We start from the raw sequence: 21592 nt of genomic DNA, 5'->3' as shown, positions 1-21592 counted from the left end.
ATCCGAGAAATGTTAGGCTCTATGCCAGAGCTGTGTGGCCGTAACCCTTCTCTGTGCTCAACTCCCACTGCTTCCATAAAGCCTTGGAAGAAGTATACTTAGAACTCCTCCACCTCCTTGCTCTGCTACTCTAGGGACAGCTTGTGCCTTGGTTTTTTTGGAGCAGACATAGCATAGGGTTGCCAACGCCGATACAGCGCAGGGCAGCTGTGCCTTTAATCGCAAAAGAGAGAATCTTTTACAGGCTCAGCTTGTCCCACCCATCATAGAAGTGATACCTACCATTTGCCCCCCTCCCGTCCATTCTGTTAATAAAGCCTATCTGTTGGTAAACCACACCCTTCAAGCTGGCTTGTTTATTTTTTTTATGGGGCACCTCTTGCGTGAGTTGAAATGTCTAAGGATTCTCCTTGGTAAGAGGAAGGAGCACTTTTTCCAGTTCTACCCATCCTTGGACAAGAGTTTTGTGTGGGAGAGAGAGCACAACTTGGGTGAGAGCCAGATCTCTGGTATATTTTGTGTGATTGATAGGAGGGAACTTGTTTTCATATTTTGCATGGTTCTGTTTGTGAATGGTTTCATTGTCTCCCAGTGATCTTGCATTGTCTGCCAGTGTTATTTTAGTAGAGTGGATGGAGTGATTGGTCCTAATGGTTGTTGATTGCACAGGATATATTGGAGTTTTTTGGTTCAGGAGGTGTGGGATGACTGGCAGATATAGTATGATCAGTGTAGAAGTAAGGTGAGTATTTGGGCATGGTGTTTATACAGTGTTAGAAGCTGAGATATGAAAGCTAGGAGCTGAATGGCACCTTAAACCTAGGTTATGGGCACAACAATGAAATGTTTAGGCATGCTTTTTTAATAACAAGAATACAAAGCTGAAAACGAATGAACTGCAGCTAAAATATTATGTTCATTTTTCACACGTTCTAGTCCTTCCCCTTCCCTCTCCCCTAATATTCTTAAGAGGGTCTCTTCTCCAGTCTCCAGAGAGTAACTGGAAGTGGGGAGGCAGAAAAAGGTCCTCCTTTCCTTCTACTCTGCACTTGTAATCCGAAATCTTAGGTGCAGTACTGCGCCCAGAGCTCAGAAACTGCTCGCACTAATGAAATTCCTTGTCGCAAAATGTGCCTAGAACAATGGGAGTTTCAAATACTGGATGCATACTGTATATGTGTTCAGGTTGTGCTTGGCAGCAGGGTAGTAATTAGAGAAGGGATTCCTGGTTCTTAAAATGTTTTCAAGATGTGATGCTATGTTTTTGTTTTGGGAGGATTTTACTGTTTTATATTGCATTGTATTATAGCTTTATATTATCTAGTACTGTACAGTCGCTTTTCAGTTTCACTGCTTGCTGTATAAGTATTTGTTGCTTAGAGACTGTTTTAGTCTTATGTTGTGAGTCACCCTGAGATTTACAGATGTAGGGCAGTATACAAATTTTAATAATAATAATAATAATAATAAACTAAAAAACAAAGCAGTTTGTAAATATATGAAATGACTTAGATCAACCTTAAATATCCAATACAGGTCTCACAATGTTTACACTGCAGCATCATTGGGCATTTAGTACACAGCTTGGTATGGAAAAGACCATGTAATGCCTTATTTTGAAATCAGATGTGTTCTGCTATTACATACATGGTAAAAATGGGGGGGGGGGCGATGTTTTAAAAAAAAAGACACCACAAATGCTTGGCGTTTCTGCCACTAGAGGGAGCTCTTGCAATCTTGTTGTGTAAAGACTGTCTGATCATATTTCCTTGAACCATGATGCCTTGCCCCTGAAATATGTGGTCGTTCTTTATTATTTGGGGACAGAAGCCCACCTTGTAGATTCAGTAAAGTCACATTAGTAACATATTTGCAGTGCCAAGCCTATGCATCCCTAACCAGAAGCAAGCCCCACTGAGCTCAGTGGGAATTTCTCCAAGGTTAAGCACGCACAGGATTGCAGCCTTAAACTTCATTTTGAGCTGGGCTAACAGAGAGGCATTAGAGGGAGTGGCAGCAGGGAGTGTTATTTTTAAATCAGCAAGCCCCCTCACAGTTGTAGTTGTCCATCTGTCCTGGATCCTATTGTACGAAGCTGGGTTCTGTTTGTTTGTTTTCGGTTTCCAAAGCTTCCAGGCACATGTTGGGTCTGAGAGTTTTGACAGACTGCTGCGTGTTCTCACCACCCGCATTTCCTGGCCGCTCAGCCCCATCGTTCCATTGCTTTGTTCCATGAGTTCCACCCAGTCCCTGCTCATCTGATGGAAATGAATGTGAAGGATATGGCTGTGCTGAATGAAAAGATGTTTCTGTTCAACACACGATCTCAGTTTCTGATTTGCTCCCGTTCCTATGGCAAAATATGAGTCTGTTCACTAGGGTGGTCATATGCAGAAGGAGAGGAAATTTCATCAGGTGTAACTTATGGAAGACAAGCATGATAAAATTCCTGTTCTACACAGCTATTAAAGGTTCAGGGGCCCCTCTTCCCTTCTGCCTTTTGTCACCCTTTTGTGAAATATGTGGAGAAACACATCAGGAGCAAATGCAGTCATTGATTTCCACATTAACTGCTCTCTCAGGACTAATGCAAGAATAGAAATCAAATTATAAAGCTATTTAAATACTGAAGAAATGTATTTTATAATTTTTTTTATAATACACTAACATTACTAGTAATTAGATTGCAAATATTCTACCCAATAACATTTATTATTTCTGTAAGTATATAAACCATTGTTTATAAAACTGTATGGTTTGCATTCTTTTAAAAATCCTTCCCTCTACCACCATTCAAAAATTTCCTCCACTTGTCTCTCATTATATAAGGTCCTTGGAGTCATGGCAGCTGAGTTCTGTCCTCAGATCCCTGCGCTAGACATTTTTCTCTGTGATTTGGAACAAACCATTTCATCTTCCCCCCTCCCTCCCACTGTCCCAATTTACCCATAAGTAAAACGAGGGCAAGTTCTGTGCCTTCCCTTCCCAAGAGGGATTTAAATTTTCACTCATTAATTCATGTTTTATCAAGGATTTTTGAAAGCCTTGATGGAAGCTCCCAGAAAAACTCTAGGCCCATATGCAATCAGCCCTTTTCTCACACTGTTAACTCCTTCTGAAAGCATACAGTATAAATGACCACAACAGCCTTCAAGAATGCTAATGACATCTATAGTTATGTGTTCTTGGGATGGCGTAACAGGCCAGACCCCTGTGCTGGACCTTGTTTCCACACAGCTAATAACCTATAGGAAAGATCTGAAAAGTCCTAGGATGCTCCCAGATGTGTATAGTTGCCATCTTTGTTTGCTTGGTTTTTCCCAGCAGAGGCTCTCTGCCTTTAATATCTAAATGACACCCAGAAATTATACAAGCAGAGCGTTCCCCACCACGGCTCCGTGCTAGTGAAAGCTGCGCCTGTTGAATAACAGTATGTCATGCTACTATTAGCGATGAAGAAAGGTGTCTGTATCCTTTCAGCCTTTTGCCACTCCCTTTGTTGTGGGTCCTCACAGCCTTAGGCGATCTACTTTCCTTTCCCCCCAACTTATCCAGCCAGTGCATCAATGTGAGGTCTGGCTGGGGCAACCCTGCCACTTCTATCTACCACAGGGATGGGCGACCTGTGGCCCTCCAGATGTTAGATTACAACATCTCCCATCATTCCTGACCATTGCCCATGATGATTGGGGCTGTTGGGAAATGGAGTCCAATGTCGCTGCTCTGTTGTCACCCTCCTCTGAAAAAGCACATAAAAAGGGATCTCAAGCAACCCGAGTCATTCTGCTGGAAGCCTCTCTTTTTTCGCCCCAGCTAGGCTCTTATGTCTTTGACAACTGGGTGCTAAGCAGAAATTCAGATGATGACGCTTTCCTCCTGCGTTCGGCTTATCCTTAGAGCGAATCCTGCAGAGCGGCAAGCCTGCTTATTAGAATCCAGGTTGCTTACATGAAAGATGAGCCTTCTCCACATAAAACCTCAGCATTTACCACTTGGGTTGCATTGCAAAGTATAAGCTGCATCTCTCTTTTTAATGCCTTGGACGTGCATGAATAGGAAAGAGGGGGGATGCCCATTTATTTAAAAAGGAACCCCAGGGAGCACATCCACTGTAGAAGGACAGGGCACTTTTACCCAGTCACATCTCAGGCATATGAATGATTGCAGAGCACTTTGAAGATGGAAAAAGTCCTTAAAAGGCCTAATTATTCTGATTCTGTTTAGACCTCCCCGGTTTCTGTTCCGCAAGGCTGACAATGTCAGCTGAGTTTGTCACGCACGTTTGTGCAATCAGCTCCTTAATCGGTTTTGCATTAATACACCTATTTACAAAACATTTTGATTAGCTGAAGGAAGGCCACAATGATGCTGGTTTTTCTTTTCAGCCTATATTTGCATATGTCAATGAGCCCACCTCTTGTTCAGACTCCCTCATCTCTCCTGTGGGGGGTCCTGAAGCTCCCCCTCTATGCAGTGCATCTTTTTCTCCCAGCCAGCGTCTTCCAGGCAACCGGAGCAGAGCTCCTGACAAGAAGCTGAACTCCAAAGGGCTGGAAGAAATCTGGATGCAGATCACACCAAATCCACAATAGCGAGCCTGGGAAGCTCTTAGCAGAAACTTGCATAAGCACCGATGAGGAGCTGGGCTGTGAGGCATTTGCTGCAGATGGTACAATTGTGGGAGCCTCTGGCCTTCCTTTATCATACCCTGATACCCTTCACCTCCGCTTGATCTAACTCAGTGGCTTGGGCTGAGATGCTAGTAGCGCCTCACTGCTTTCTGTATTCTTAATTTGGTGTTCTGGTGCACTGCCAACCAGACGTGCAAGAAACAATCCAGGAAATGGTGTACACTATCACTGATTGTGAAGCCAGTTGTGGACACAGACATCTCGCAGCCACCTTCCTGTTATGTTGAAAATGAGAATTATGCAGATGTGCCCTTATTCATTTTGCTCACTTTGGTTGCTGGGGATATAAGAATAGCCTGTCTGGATGGCTCAGACCAGAGGTCAGGCTAGTCCAGCATTCTGTCTCTAAACAACGAATTTGCCAGTCAGTTTGGCTATGACAAGAAGTCAGAGAAATGCATATAGTAGTTCTAGGTCCTACCATTACCACAGAAACAGTTTGCTTTCCCAGTTTTCAGGAGCTTCCTTGTACTTCAGTACCACAGAGGAGCTGCAGCTACACCATAACAAACCTTCAGGGTGAGGCTGCATCCAAACCTAGGCTGTGAGCCTTAACGTTTAAAGGTACGTTCTGTAGCTCAGAAAGCCAGCAGCTGCAGCTGAAAGCTGAAATAACAGGAAACTTGGCTCTGTAAGAGCAGCAGGTAAAATATACTTGCTCAGATGAACAGGCAAGATCAGAAAACTAGTCTCCTAATATTCAAGGCTTGGTCAGTCAGAAGCTTCATGGATTGCCTGCCAGTCATAGAGACGATATTGCCTTCTGTGTCCTGTGCCTGAGGAAGTTTACATTAGTTTACAGGACTATGAGTTTACCACCTCATACAGTGGTACCTCTGGTTATGAACTTAATTTGTCCTGAAGGTCTGTTCTTAACCTGAAACCATTCTTAACCTGAGGTACCACTTTAGCTAATGGAGCCTCCTGCCGCTGTGTGGCGGCAGCAGCAGCGCAATTTCTGTTCTCATCCTGGGGCAAAGTTCTTAATCCGAGGTAGTACTTCCGGGTTAGCGGAGTCTGTAACCCCAAGTGTTTGTAACCCGAGGTGTTTGTAACCTGAGGTACCACTGTATTATGATGTAACTAGTTGAAACCCCAGAGCCCCTTCACACCTATGAGGAGTTTCTGCTATCACCCAGGCACCGTCTATCCCCTTCTCTTTCTTCCTCTCACAGCCTTGTTTGCTGCGCATGTCCAAGCAGGCTTCCATTTGCTTCTAGTGAGGCCTTCCTGGAACAAGACAGAGCAGTGGGTAATAAGAGACTATAAAACTGAACTGAAAAGTACCACAGGAACTTGGGATGGTCGCTGAGGAAATGCTGGAGAAGAGTCCTCTTGCCAGTCATAATTCTCTGTCTTCATGAAAAGTGATTCCAATGTACATCCAGACATCTTTTTTTTTAAATAATATTTTATTAAGTTTTAACAATAAAGAAATTATAAAACAACAAATAAAAAAAACACAAGAAAAATACAAAAACACAAAAACACAAAAATACAAAGATACAAAGTACAAAAATACAAACATTTAACATAAAAAGGGAAAAAAAGAAAAATCCCTCTTTTTTAATTTCTCATCTTTGATTAACTTATTTTCCTGACTTCCTCACGCCTCCCTTTTTTGTATCCCATTTAGAAATTGGTTCAGCAAATTCATATCCTGTTAGTTTATCCTTAATTATTTTTCCTCACATATTATAACTTCAAATTTTCATCTATTATCAATCCAATCTTACATTTTACCATGTTGCTAGAACCCCTTCATTTCATTTCAATGTCATCAACATTCAGAAATTTTACAATGTTTCTGTAAATAAATTTTAAATTTCCTCCAATCTTCTTCCACCAACTCTTCTCCCTGGTCTCGGATTCTGCCAGTCATTTCCGCCATTTCCATGTAGTCCATTACTTGCATCTGCCATTCTTCCAGAGTGGGTAGGTCTTGTGTCTTCCAATGCTTTGCGATGAGTATTCTTGCTGCTGCTGTAGCGTACATAAAGAAAGTTCTATCCTTCTTTGGCACCAATTGGCCGACCATGCCCAGGAGAAAGGCCTCTGGTTTCTTCAGAAAAGTGTATTTAAATACCTTTTTCATTTCATTATAGATCATCTCCCAGAAAGCCTTAATCCTTGGGCACGTCCACCAAAGGTGAAAGAATGTACCTTCAGTTTATTTACATTTCCAGCATTTATTATCGGGCAAATGGTAGATTTTTGCAAGCTTGTCTGGAGTCATGTACCACCTGTACATCATTTTCATAATATTCTCTCTTAAGGCATTAGATGCCGTAAATTTCATACCTGTGGTCCACAACTTTTCCCAGTCAGCGAACAAAATGTTATGTCCGATATCTTGCGCCCATTTTATCATAGCAGATTTTACCGTTTCATCCTCAGTATTCCATCCAGACACCTAGACTTGCATTGATCCCATGCACAGTTACTCAGGATTGTTTAGGATTGTTGCTGTGTGAAGTTAATGCCTTAAACCTTTTTGTAATATGGAACAGGGTCAATGTGTCCACTTAGTTGGGGAAGTAAGGAAAAGGGTCATGCAAGCCAAAAGCTATATTTGCAGCTAGAAACCCAAAGGTGTAGCTGGAACTGACAAATGAATATCATAGTTGCAGTCCATCTCTTGCCTTCTTTGTCACTTTTCCTTGCCCTCTTGCCTTTCGTGGTGGCCTAGGGTGCAGGTCCAGGGGATCAGAGAGTGCCTGCTATTCCAGATACTGTGCAATGTATCTTCACAGTACATTGCAAAGTAGATCTTCATTCTCAACGGACCCTTTGGAGCATCCTCTGTAAAAGTGACTAGTTAAAGCTAGAACCGAGCTGAAACAACTAACTTGTTTTTTTAGAACAACACACAATTGTGTCATTATGTAGCACCACAACACTCAGGGTATTTTGCTGTCGTCTTGACCCACATGTCTAACATCAGAGTGTTGCTCATTAATTACCTTATAAACTGCATAATATCACATGATGCTAATTACAGACATCATTGCTAGCCAGTGGCTGTTGGATCAACAGGAACAGCAGCAGTGAGGGTATCTTCTCTCCTCCGTCTTCATTCAGGAGCTTTCCACCATTATTTTTATTTTTTAAAGTCATCTAAAAGAGGGTGCATATTCAAGAAAAGAAAAGAAGCTATGCTTTTGAATTCGTTTATTACGATAAAAATATCCATGTACAAAAAAAAAATGGCTCACCCAAAGTTAAACTAGTAATACTGTTTGTTCACAAATGTCCTTTTTCGTTGTTGATTCCCTGTTACTCTGCAACTGAATTCCCAAATAAATGACCTCGTTACTATGTGGAAGAAAAGAATTAAATTGGCTTCACTCATAAGGCAGAGGGAATCTTAAATTGATTCAGCCGGGTTTAGAAATGCAGAATGTCTCTCTTCATTGTGGAGACTTCCTCAGACCCCATACTATCTAGAAATTTGGAGCTTGGGCAAGGTGAAAAGAATGTCAGACAAGTACAATTGCTGCATTCACAACCTCTGGACCCGCCGTCCCCTGACTGTGGCGCAAAAATGCCAGCCATCTGGTCCGTAGGCTTTTCACTGGCAGTGGGTAAGTTGCAGGGAGGCGGAAGCAGAATGCCCCAGCGCTGCACTTTTCTGGGCACCAGACTATAAATGGGAGCATTCCCAAACTGGAGTTGAGGGTACTGACCCATTGCCCAACAGCAATGGGGATGGAGGCTTTTGCCTCCTGGTTCTGTGGATGTAGAATAAACAACTGAACAGATTCTGGAGATGGGGATGTTTTGGCAGCAGCTATGCTGGGGAAAGGGGAAGATAAGAATGAAGCTAATACTAAGCTGGTGCCCATGGAGACGGGTGTATGGAAAGCAATGCTAAAGGATTTGGAAAGAAGAAGAGGCTGAAGGGATGGGTCAGGCGCTGTCCTGTGCACGGCAAGGTTAGTCTGGAGGTTTTGGGAGAGGGACCAGTTCACTTTTCCTGCAAGTAGATGGAATGGTTCAAGAGGAAACTTCTCCTGTGTGTAGACAGATTCAGACACAGGAGCCTAGGATTTCTCATTACTCTTAGGAAGCTGAACCTATTTTTGCAGGATGACCATGGATCTGTTCCTGGGACTATCTGAAAAAGCAAGGAAATTTGTTAATGTATGCAAAAAGAGACAGGGAGGGGGAGAAAGACTGCATTGAGAATCTCTCCTTATTTCATATATTACAGCAAATCCAGCCTTTATGACAGAAATCAATCACTGTCCTCTTCTTGGAAGCATCTTTTAATGCGCTAGTTCCAAACTACTGCCAGAGACAGGATACTGGGTGTGTGCCCTCAGAGTGGCTTTTCTGATAATATTTACATTTTGTGCAGACAATTTTCTGACAGAACCAGCCATTGCTTGCAGTCAGATAGCTTCTCCCCGATGTCTCTAAAGAACGGAGAGTTGCAGATTCCTATTTGCAGCCATTGCTGAATGTTTATTGAAAAATCTGTATTCAGCCTGATTCCATTATTCATCTGTGTCCTGAAATGACACTTTCCCTGCTCTTTTTCTCTAGAACTCTTGGGATCAACTAAACGGCTGAATGTGAACTACCAAGATGTGGATGGGTATGTACTAATCCAATTAAATTGTGACAAAAGTGTTGGATGGGTTGGAGGGACGTGCGGTGAATGTGTTGCAGAACAAGCGATAAAGGTTTAACAGTTACTGCCCTCTTTAATTACAAGCCAGGGCACTATGGGGGTTCTGTCCTCCTGCTCTGTCATTGCCTCCCTGTGTGACCGCAGACTAGTACACTTTATGCTAGGAATCCAACAGCCAAGAATGGACCAAGAAGCCCATTCCTTAAAGTACTACAAGACTTATCCTCCATTGTAATGCTGGTGGTCAACAAAAGAGGTTTAAAGATTCTCTCAAGGCAAATCTTTTTTTTAAAAAATGTAGTATAAGCATCGACAATTGGGAAACACTGGCCTGTGAGTGCTCCAATTGGAGAACAGCCTTTACCAAAGGTGTTGTGGACTTTGAAGACGCATGAACTCAGGACGAAAGGGAGAAACGTGCTAAGAGGAAGGCATGCTTGGCAAACCCTCACCATGATCAATTCCCACCCGGAAACCAATGTCCCCACTGTGGAAGGATGTGTGGATCCAGAATTGGCCTCCACAGTCACTTACGGACTCACTGTGAAGACTGTGTTCATGGACGACCATCTTACTTAGCTACGAGTGATCACCAAATAAGACAGTTTGCAGGCATCAGAAGATTTCAGGACTGCAGCTGTAAGGAAGAGCAGGCAGAGACATTTTGCTGCCTGAGGTGGAACAGCAAATGGTTCACACACCCCTCCCCCAAGTCAAATTTCATAGTATCCTAGGCCAGCTAAGATATTTTGGCACCCTAGGCAGAAAATCCCACAAGTACTTCCCCCTTCCTTGTATTAAAATATAATAATATATTTAATAACTAACCATGTCCTGCCCTTTTATGACACCCCAAATCAGTTGTTTTAGGTGATCACCTCACTTTGCCTAATGGTTGAGCCGGCCATGGCTGTGAAGGCACCTACTCAGGGAGGCAATTGCTCCTTAGCTGCTAAGAAAGATATTCTCTGCTAACCCCACTCTTGAGAAAGTACAGTAGCATCCCAGAACACTGACAAGCAATCACAGTGGATTAAGGTCATAGCGTGCATTACAATTTAGCTTATGCTGCTTAACTAGTGGTATAAGTTCCTGTATTTCTGTTCCTATAGCAGTGATATTACTTTCCCTCATTTTTATCAGCACGTACAGCAAAATGTTTTCTCCCCAGTGGTTGTCTTCTCACCCCATCTCCTTCCCCAGCCAATTATTGTAACAGGGACATTGCATCTAACTCCCACAGATTTCCAAATGGATGTTGAAGTGAATGGGGCTTTGTCAAGACTTCAGGCCCATGGCAGAGTGCTAGCCAGGAAGGAGTACATCAGATTCTCAGCCAGGACAGTTTCAGATAAACGCCTGTATAAAGGGAGTATCCAATAAATATGGTTTAGAAGCTTATCAGAATCTTATATCCATATCTTTCCATCCACACTGCATTTTGTAGTCCTGGAACTGGCAAAATTCAGAACCATTAGGCAGAACGAAGGATATTACAATGCGGAGATAACTTCTCTCCCTTGAATGTCAACATGACACTCAAGTAAGGCTTTCCCTGCCACTGCCCCTGTTGAATTTCTGACTGTTTTGTAGTTGCCAGAGAGAAACACGGTGGCAGCCCTAACAATGACAGTTGCATTATGGAGCTTAGTTGCAGCCCCCATAGGGTAGAAGGTTTCCTTTTTATTTGTTTTAATGAAATGGAGAATTTTAACCAGCATGGCAGGCTGCCTCTAAGTGCTTTGGGGACCCACACATGTTGCCCTCCCCTGCTAGGCAAATGGCAATGCAGCTTCCCAAACCCTATTCATTGGCGCTCTTTGGGCCTGCCTCTTCAGTGGGCACCGTGCCCTTTCAGTCTCCTGGCTGCAAGGACCCATTCTTCCCACCGAGAGGTTACCGTGGGGATAATTGGAACATCCAGGCCTGCAGCAGAAGCCCAGCATGAGGTGACTGCTAGCTGGCTGCCTGCGGCTAAGGAAAAGACCTCTCCTGTGGGTCCTGTCATTATTCCCTGGGGGAGTTTCCCCCTGGTACTTTGCCCTGAAGTGGCTGCTATTATTCATCCCTCCGATTCAGGCAGGCTCCTCTGAGAGGTGAATGGGACAACCACTTCCAATCCGCTACGGCAATCCCCTCACAGCCTAGCCGTTCCAGGGGTCGGGCTCGCGACTTAAGCTTGCCCTCCACACTCTTCCAGCCTTATTGCTGCTTGGAAGGCTTCGGCCTTTCCCTTGCCATAGGGGCTTGGTTCCCGTGGGCTCGGAGCCTGCCCCAGCCCTTTTGAATGAATGGAACCAGCACTGAGCAAGTGGAAGAAGGGAGCTGGCTGTGTGTGTGTGTGTGTGTGTGTGTGTGTGTGTGTGTAGGGCAGCCTGAGGAGGGGGGGAGAGACTGGATAAACAAGCCTCTTTCACAAGCCAGAAACACAGGGTCTATTCATTCTCACAGGCCTCACACACTCAGGATAGTAGGAGAGCCATGCTGGGAGAGAGACTGCCATTAGTCTAGGCAGGCTAAGAAAGGTGGGACAGGGAATGAGAAAGACACCGTGTCTGGGAATAGCTTGTCATCTGTCCCCAGACCAGAGACCACAGTGTTAGGGTTTTGTGTCTCTTCCACACACACACCCGCCTCCATCCCCTGCAAGTTGTAAACTCGTCAGGCCTACCCTTGCTTATGGATCTTTCCATGCTATTCTTAAATAGCATAGTTTGGGGCACAGCTCCAAAAAGGGCCTTTGTGAATTTAAGAGCTGCGTAAACAGGGAGAAGTTCAACACCGGCATATTGCCATTTTAGAAAGGGGGCAGCAATGAGAAAAGCTGGCAGAACTGTTCCTTGCATGCCAGTTATTTAAGAAAAAAAGAATTAGGAGAACTCCTATAAGCTGGGCATCAGTAGACATAAAACACCTTGCTGTAGTCAACTCCATCTCTTGTCATACAAGGAAGATATGTTTGATACCATTCCAGACAAAGGGGAGGCACAAATAGGAAACTTGCTCAGAACCAATTGAATTCAACTAAGTTACTGTGTGCACAGAACAAGACCTGCTCACACAACAAATCTCTCCCACCACACTTCATAGCTGCACCCACTAAATGTGCTCCAAAGGGTTAGAGGGTTGCAACCCAGAAGAGGTCTCGTTGCATGAGTGTGCATCATTTCATGCACACATATTTATATTTATACCACTTAATTGCCAAAGTGGCTTCTAAGCAGTTTAAAAGCATGAAACCAATTACAAAATATATTCAAGATGAAAGGAAATTGTTCTGTGTTTCCCAGAACAATGGTAGGAGAACCTTCCCACCTACAAAGGTATACATAGTGAGGTCTCTGAAGAGAAGAGAAGAGAAGAGAGAAGAAAAGAAAAGAAAAGAGAAAAGTTTTGTGAGCTTCTAGTTTACTGGGAAATGTAAGAAAGGGAAATGTGTTGTCAAGCATTTTGGGGTTGTCTAGCCAGCACCTGAAAACTGCAGACAACAGCTCACAAAGAACTGGGGGATGCCAGATCTCACTTATTTTAAGACAGGATTCTTATTTTAAAGAGCTGTCCCTGACTTTGTAAACTAACAGCAGATGTCTGTTATTTCAGAATATCTTTTGAAAACCCTGAAACTTCAGCTTCTTTCATTTTGGTCTAACAAACCTGGGAAGATACAAAAACAGTAATGGATGTTAAACGTGAATTACAAATGCCTCCTCAAACAGAATGCTCTGTACACTTCAAAGAAAGCTTACCTGCTTTTGTACAATAGAAGTTTGTACAATAGTATGACATATCAGCTTGCATGTTTCATAGCTCTTACTTCCTCTTCCAAACTTAGCAACAGATGTCTATACCAAATGTTCGGGAGCAGGCAAGGGCGGAAACACATTGATCCGAGAAAGGAAGCTGGGAAATCAAATTGCCAACTTCATACCTTTAAAGTGGAAGGCATTTGACAAGCTGCAGCCGGACAACCCTGAATGTGCAGTGACCTAGCCTTGTTCACGCTTGTCACTTTTCTTCTCGTGCCTAAGGATGGTCATTCTTTCAGATTGGCCATTTTTATAAAGCTTCAGGAATGTGGAGGTGGTTGAAGAGCATGTAGAGTAGAAGCAATATCGTTTGACTCACTGAGGAAAAACTCTTACCACAGCTAAAATTCTTGGACACATTAGAGAAAGAAGATGATGAGGAGTTCCCTCCTCAGCAGATTTAGAGGATTGGGAGTGTCATGCAGGCCACTTTTCTTTTTTTTAATGTCCACAAGGGAAGCTGTTTTTGCCTTGCTGCAGCAAAAATAACAAAGGCCTCTTTAAAAGTGACAAATTTATTATGACATAAGCTTCCATGACCTATAGCCTGCTTCATGGTGTTATCCTTAGTGTACATGTAGATGCTAACTGAGAATAACACTTCGTGCACCTGATGATGTGGAGTCCATGAATGCTTATGGCAGAGGTGGCTAACTTGTGGCCCTGTGGACGTTACTGCACTGCAGCTCCCATCAGCCCTGACCATTGGCCATGCTGGTTGGGGTTGATGGGAGCCTAACTGACTTCTTGTGAAGATAGAATGGTTGGGGAGCTGGGAGAGCCATATAAGATAACCCAATCTTATATTAAACATCTGAAGGGCCACAGGCCTCACCCCTGGCTTATGCCATAATGAATTTATTCATCTTTCAGGTGCTACAAAAACCACTGAGGTTTTTATTTATTATATTTATCTCCCTCTCTTTCCCCAAGGAATATTGGGTTATCTTATATGGCTCCTCCACCACCCGGACCATTTTATCTTCACAGGAAGTCAATAAGGTGGTTTAGACTGAGAAAAGGTAAAGGGGCGCGGGTGGCACTGTGGTCTAAACCAGTGTTCCCCAACCTTGGGCCTCCAGCTGTTTTTGGACTACAATTCCCATCATCCTTGACCACTGGTCTTGCTAGCGAGGGATGATGGGAGTTGTAGTCCAAAAACAGCTGGAGGCCCAAGGTTGGGGAACACTGGTCTAAACCACTGAGCTTCTTGGACTTGCTAATCGGAAGGCCGGCAGTTAAGATCCCCACGACGGAGTGAGCTCCCATTGCTCTATCCCAGCTCCTGCCAACCTAGCAGTTCAAAAGCAAACCAGGCTCTGAATAGAGACTGGACTTAACTGTCCAGGGGTCCTTTACCTTTTACCTTTACCTGTGTTCCCTATTCAGAGCCAGGCTAGCCACTTTGAACAACTGAGAGTCACACAGTAATGGCACAAAAGCTGACAGCAAAGCACCTGTAACCACGTGCATAGCTTATTGTCTCTAGCCACCCACCATGTGGCTAAACCTAGCAATACCAACACTCCCCACCATGTGGGAAGCTTGTATCAGGCAGTGTGGCTGTGGTGGTTAGAGTGTTGGGCTATGGGGCCTATGGACATATATTGGCCTACACAGGGTCTCCTTGCCCTGGTGAAATTAGGCTTTAAAGCAGCATTCAATTGTAGCCAATAGACGTACGTGTGTGTGTGTGTGTGTGTGTGTGTGTGTGTGTGTGGTCCACAACAGTTTCTCCAGTTAACAAATGTGTCTGCGGGCCCAAAAAGACTGGCAGTCCCTGGGCCTGGGACACTGAGCTTCAAATCCGCACTCTGCTGCAAAGCATTCTGGCTGTCCTTGGTCTCAGCCTAAGCCTTGGTCTTAACCTAAGGTAAAGGTAAAGGACCCCTGGACGGTTAAGTCCAGTCCAAGGCAACTATGGGGTTGTGGCGCTCATCTCGCTTCCAGGCCAAGGGAGCCAGTGTTGGTCCACAGACAGCTTTCCGGGTCATGTGGCCAGTATGACTAAACTGCTACTGGTGTACGGAGGACCCATGCCAAGTGCCAGAGCGCACAGAAACGCCGTTTACCTTCCCGCCGCAACGGTACCTATTTATCTACTTGCACTGGCATGCTTTCGAACTGCTAGATTGGCAGAAGCTGGGACAGAGCAATGGGAGCTCACCAATGTCACACGGATTCGAACCGCTGACCTTCCGATCGGCAAGCCCAAGAGGTTCAGTGGTTTAGACCACAGCGCCACCCACATCCTTATAAGGAAACTTGGACTGGGCTCTAAGCTAATTAGTCTATTGCTGCTGCTTCTGTCTAAGGATGTTGCCTTCACCCCACTTCTCAGGTTTTCAGCACTACATCATGCAGCCCTGGTTGGAAGCCTGGAACTTATCTCCCTGCTGCTGGAGGCACAGGCCACTGTGGATATTAAGGACATCAACGGTAAGAGAGTTGTTTTGCTTTCTTAGGAGGAGGAAAAAGAACCTCCCTGTTATTGTCCTCAGAAGCCAGAGTGAGGGAATCGCCTGATGCTAGCTCTCACTTCATGAAGGAAAAACTGTCTTTTACAAACAGTATGCTGGGGAAGAGTCCTTTCGGGGAAATGCAAGTTTTGAATAGTGTTATCAGCAGGAGGTTGCAACTCCCATCTTCTGCTCCACCTAGAATAATGTCACTCATTAAGCCCCTGCCCACCCACCCCCTACAAGAAGGTTTGTATGCTGGGTGCTCAGTGTATTTGTCTTATTTGGCCCAGATCATCTCATTCTGTGTTCGAATAGTTGCTTTACTATTATTATTATTATTATTATTATTATTATTATTATTACTACACCTTTCTCAAGGGGATTAAGTAGCATTCCATAAAACAGCTGAAACAGTGTTGTTGTTTTTTAAGTATGGGGGAAACAACTGAAAATAGGTGTTAAAACAATACGTAGTGGACACCTAAGGTGTAAACCTTTTTATTCAGCCAGGAAAAGTTGCCACAACAAAAATGTCTTCTGTTGTTTGCAGAACATTCAGTTGGTGGGTGCCCATCAGATTAGTCATTCCCACATTATGCAGCCTGTCTCTGTCTCCCTACAGGAATGCGCCCACTGCACTACGCTGCCTGGCAAGGGAAGGTGGAGCCAGCACGCCTGCTTCTACGAGCAGCTGCTTCAGTCAATATGGCGTCGCTGGATGGGCAGATCCCATTGCACCTTTCGGCGCAATATGGCCACTATGAGGTGGTGAGTGAGGGACCATTTGGAAGGGAAGAGATGAGACTTCCTTTGTCAGTCAGATCCAGATCATGGTGCGCCAGTCTGAAAGCTGTCGGTCTCCCATACCTTGGAGCCCTCATAATGATCTAACATGCCTAACACAAAACCCACAAAGCAGCTGAACTTGCAGTGCAGTACTGTCACATTAACACAAGTGCCCAACATGAAATGCAGTAGAGAGCTGTGGAGTTTCTTCTTGGGAGCTGTAATTGATCACATTCAATCATCTCCTGTCAGAATTTCTAGGCGGGAGTGAGGATAAAAACGGCAGGAAAAAAAACACCTTGGTCTGAGAAGCAGCAAGTATCTGTATGATGTTTTATCCTGGGCTGAACCCATAAGCAGAGCGGCATACATGTTGCAGATCAAATGCACTAGGAAAAGAAAAAGAAAAGAGAAGCTGTACATCAAGAATATATTAAGTTCTGATGACTACAGTAGTGCACATTTATTAAATTTCAATATGATGAGGAAGCAGGGAATAGCTGGCAGAATATGTATGGTATTAAAGGCTTAAATTTTCCGAGCTTTCATCAGACATGCCACATATTTTCTACTTCTCTGCCCTGTCCTACGGGCTAGAACCTTGCTTTATTTTTATTTTTTACATGGAAGCCTAGATTCTCTGGATACCTGGCATTGTATCAGATACCAGAATCACAGTAAATGTGCAGATTTTTAAAATGTGCACCCCAAAACAATGTTCTTATTACATGTACAGAAAGAGGGATCTGGCAACTTCTGTTTCAAGTGTATCTGAAGAAGTGTGCATGCACACGAAAGCTCATACCAAGAACTAACTTAGTTGGTCTTTAAGGTGCTACTGGAAGGAAATAATTTTTTTGTTCTTATTACATGGTACAGACACTTTCCTAGGGGAGGGAGATGAAAATACCACAAGGTGACCTATACTTTTGTATTATATTAACCTTGGGAAGAACTTGGGGGCTGTTTAGGAAAGGTTTGACTGATACGGATTAGACCTCAGGGATTAGGCCAGCTAGCTGCAGGAGAAGCAGAGGCAGTGGTTTGCTCTGGGTTCCTGGCAGGAGCCGTCTTGTACGAGGGTTTTGGGAGATCACGAGGAAGCAAGATGTGCAAAGCGTATGACTACTGGCATTTCCAGCTTCACTTCGCTCTTTCCATTTTTCCTGTCTGTCCTGCAGTCAGAGATGCTGCTCCAGCACCAGTCCAACCCATGCCTCATCAACAAAGCAAAGAAAACCCCCCTGGACCTGGCCTGTGAGTTTGGAAGGCTAAAGGTAAGCAGAAGCAGCCATAGCCACCGCCTGCAAGAAAGTCAGTTGAGAGCAACAGGGTGTATGCAACACTACTGCTCCTCAGGGGAGACCCATTGAAATTAATGCACACAACGATTCATATCTGTGGAATTCCCTCCCCACAGAGGTGCGTCCAGCTTCTTCACTGCATAGCTTTTGGTGAATGATAAAGACTCATGGCTTTACCTTTGACACCTGAGATGTGTATTTTAGTAGTACAGTCATACCTCGGGTTAAAGACGCTTCGGGTTAAATCTTTTCAGGTTGCGTCCTGCGGCGACCTGGAAGTACCGGAAAGGGTTACTTCCTGGTTTCGCCGCTCGCGCATGCGCAGATGCTCAAAATGACGTCATGTGCAGAAGTGGCGAGACGCACAGATGCAGGTTGCGTTTTGCTCATGTTGTGAATGGGGCTCCGGAACGGATCCCGTTCGCAGCCAGAGGTACCACTGTAGTAGTAATTACCTGCAATGACATGATTACCACAGACAACATTATTTGGTTGTAAGCCACTTTGGGTTGCCTTCGGTTGCAAGATAAAGGGACTAACAAATATGAGGATGAGGATGATGGAAATGATAATGTGCTCTGGCACAGCAGGAGTTTCCACAGCTGCTGGCAGTAATGTAGGAAGAGCATAACTATTTTGTTCCATCCTGTCCTGCAGAACTTTTCTAAGCCAGCTGCGAAGGAACATCCCAGCTATTAGGGTGGAACAATATCATAACTCAAGATGGCGGCAACTGACATCATTCCCTCACTGTCGGTCACATTGGCTGAGGCTGACAGGAACTGAAGCCCATCAACAGTGGGAGGGCCTCAGATTCCCCATACCTTCCCCACCCCCAAATTATTTTTATTGATTTTCCACAATTTTTAACAAATTGTCACCAAATCACTACAAATTCCAGTACAAATTTAAAAGCTGACTTCCCACCCCCGATGTCCCCTCTATTTTCCTCCCTCCTTTGCTGCTCCGAATATAATAACTTTTCCAGCTGTCCCTTCAAAATACATTCATCCCTTCTCCCCACACATCACCTGTACAGTTACCAGTTTCTGCTATGGCTTTTATACGTTGTTATAACCTGTCCTCATGATCATCGAGTAGAGTAAATAATCTTTTATAGTAGTCATTCATCAATTTTGAAACATTTCCTTCTGATACCGCTTGAGTAACACTTTGCCTGAGAGAAACAGATTCTGCTTCCTCCCAGACAACATGCATGCATTCCTCCCTAACATGGCCTTGGACATTGCTGTATGACATCTGGCCCCAGTAATAAACAACTCAGCTTCACCGGTGCTGCATGCAGAGGGTGAAAAAGAAACCCCTAGAATTTGTGTGTGTGTATAAATATATAATATACATTCCCTCCCCCTAACACTGCCAATCTCCTGGCGCCACCCACCCTTCACATTTCGCCAAATTGAATCCTCTATTTTACATACAACCAGCTCATTAATAAATCATTTATAAATATAATCCACATCTCTTCTTCTCTGTCTGAAAGTCTCAGAAGCTGTCAAAATGGTGTACACTGTGGTCCACCCTATCCCTTTCACTGTTCTTATTTCCAGCTTCAGGCGGGGTTGGGCTGATGTAATCTCAACAAAATCCATATCTCCTCTCTCTCCTCCGTCCAATGGAGACAGTCAGATTCCCCACTCCTGCTGCTATAGAGTCTTCATACATCTCCAAAGGTCTTCCTGTGCCCCATGCCAAAGAATGGCTTTCTTGGTAATCACGCTGCTTCAGGCAGTTGTGAGTAGGCCCAGGGGTTGTGGAGGGATACCTCCTGTGTAAGGCCTCGCCATGGCACTGGGACATAACGCAGCACCCAGGAACCTCCATTCCCACTGCATTCATACTCAGGTTGTTCTCCACCACTCCCACCAGAAGCCAGACAGGCCCTGAGCCTTGCTAATCCCTCCAGACTGCAGAGGCAAAAGCAAGGGCAGCTGGGCCAGAAGGCCTGGGATTCCAACCTGGCAGAGCTAGCAGTGGATTTCTGTCTCCACTATTCAAGACAGGTGCAGAGAGGCTGCTCAGAATTCCTGGGGGTGGGGGACTTCCCCCTAACCTAAAGGGCAGGGCAGCAAATGTATGTGAAGACAGGAGGGGTGGGTGGGTATTAGCGCAAGGGACGTGCACCAAAGGGAGGCAAAGGAATGGCATTATTCTATTCTCATCCCAAGGCAGGGGGTGGCTTCAATGTCCATTTTTATAACAAATGGGCTATAAATAGGGTGATAAATCTTGAGCCACCGTAATAAAGAATAGCAGGCCTCTAGTACCAGCTCCACTTTGTTTGTGTAGGGGTGTAGGTGTTCCTGCGGGCAAGGCCAGCTCAAACCCAAAGCTCCCTAATGTTGAAACTATTTCCCACTGTAGCGACCTTTTCCAGTCTGCAGCCCTGGGCCCTGCATTTGTACCCTTTCTGCCTGCAAAAGAGATGGTTGAGGCAATTGTGATAGCAAGGCCGACTTGGTGCCAAGAGGCACAGGACCTCTGCCCCTTTGAGAGCTCTGAAGCAAGGCAAAGATACAGCAGGTGTCATCCATCCATTGCCCCCCACCCACTTTCTTGTCCGCCATGGTGGAAAAGGAGAAGTGGCTCCTTCAAAGCACTTGGTGTGGATGCAGAACTTCCAGCTACGGATGGAATTTGGCCCACAAGACCTTCCCATTTGGCTCACAGCTGGATCAGCAGCTCCTTACACAGCAGGATAGAATTCCCCACACATCGTCTAACGCCTGGGTTGTGTGTGACAATTCTGCTTAGTTTGGATATACAAGATCTCTTCAGGTGCATCTGAACCTGCAGAAAGCAGATCAGGTGATCCATGGGGATTTCAGTCGTCTCCTTGTAACCTTGCAGGCCAACTTCAACAGGTGGGTGAGACCACTCACCTGTCAGTCGTCTGATATCATTTTGGGTCCCTCGCTTCCTTCTGTCACCCTGCCTCCATTCTTTTGTTTACTTTAGGTGGCCCAGCTGCTTTTGAACAGCCACATGTGTGTGGCTCTGCTCGAGGGACAATCCAAAGACACAAGTGACCCTAACTACACCACTCCTCTTCACTTGGCAGCCAAGAACGGGCATAAAGAGATAATCAGGTAAGACCTTTGGGCACTTCCAGTGCAGGGAGAATCCAATGGCCTCACTCAGCCCAACTCAAGTTCCCCAAGGTGCCAGCATGTGCCGCACCGCTCTCAGATATTTCCATCTGTTAGCTTCCCAGCTTAACCTTCCTGAGATCTGAATCTCAGATCTGAATGTCGTATCTATTTTATGCCTTACACTGCAGTTTGGGTGTGTTGAGTTCATTCTTACTTTTATATTCTCATGCAGCACCCTATTTTGCAAATGCTTCATTTGTTCCATTCCTGCATGGACCCTTATGTGCCGTGTGGGGCATCAGAATTTGAAGCTACAGAGCCCTCCTAAATCCTGTTGCCCTCTAAATGCTGTTGAACTCCAACTCCCATCAGCCCCAGCCAGTAATGGCCAATGGTCAGGGATGCTGGGAGTTGTAGTCCAACAGCATCTGGAGGACTGCAGGTTTTCTATCCCTGAATTAAAGAAATACAGAGAATACGGTGCTTACAATGGAAATTCATTCCTAGAGGGCCGAACATAGTCAGACCAACTCCATCTAGCTCAGTACTATTCCCCCCCCAATTATTTCTATACTGTTTTATAGTTTGTTTGTTTGTTTGTTTGTTTGTTTGTTTGTTTTTAAAAAAGAATCTCAAAGCTGTTTACAACCTAAGTTGTAACCTAAGCATTACAAAATACCAAAGCAAAACATTATAGATGAAGATCAAATAGTTAACAGGAAAATTAGATGTTATTGTAAACATAAGAACATTACAGACAGAAATCAAACATAAAAATACAATAGACTCCACAT

The 21592-nt window shown here is 44.5% G+C and overlaps 1 protein-coding gene across 3 annotated transcripts in view; it reads left to right on the top strand.

The window, feature by feature from the left end:
- CASKIN2 (CASK interacting protein 2) overlaps positions 1 to 21592 on the top strand; it is a 99622-nt gene that overhangs the window by 53925 nt on the left and 24105 nt on the right. For all 3 annotated transcript variants that reach the window (XM_053375887.1, XM_053375886.1, XM_053375885.1), the window contains exons 3-7: positions 9240 to 9291; positions 15475 to 15572; positions 16218 to 16363; positions 17563 to 17658; positions 20665 to 20795. In XM_053375887.1, the coding sequence (XP_053231862.1) occupies positions 9240 to 9291; positions 15475 to 15572; positions 16218 to 16363; positions 17563 to 17658; positions 20665 to 20795 (523 nt within the window). The remainder of the gene's footprint in view (positions 1 to 9239; positions 9292 to 15474; positions 15573 to 16217; positions 16364 to 17562; positions 17659 to 20664; positions 20796 to 21592) is intronic.

This window comes from Podarcis raffonei, chromosome 2, assembly GCF_027172205.1.
Source record: "Podarcis raffonei isolate rPodRaf1 chromosome 2, rPodRaf1.pri, whole genome shotgun sequence".
Taxonomy (NCBI): Eukaryota; Metazoa; Chordata; class Lepidosauria; order Squamata; family Lacertidae; genus Podarcis; species Podarcis raffonei.
Note: the sequence above shows the minus strand (reverse complement) of the source record. Positions and strands in the feature narration are given on the sequence as shown.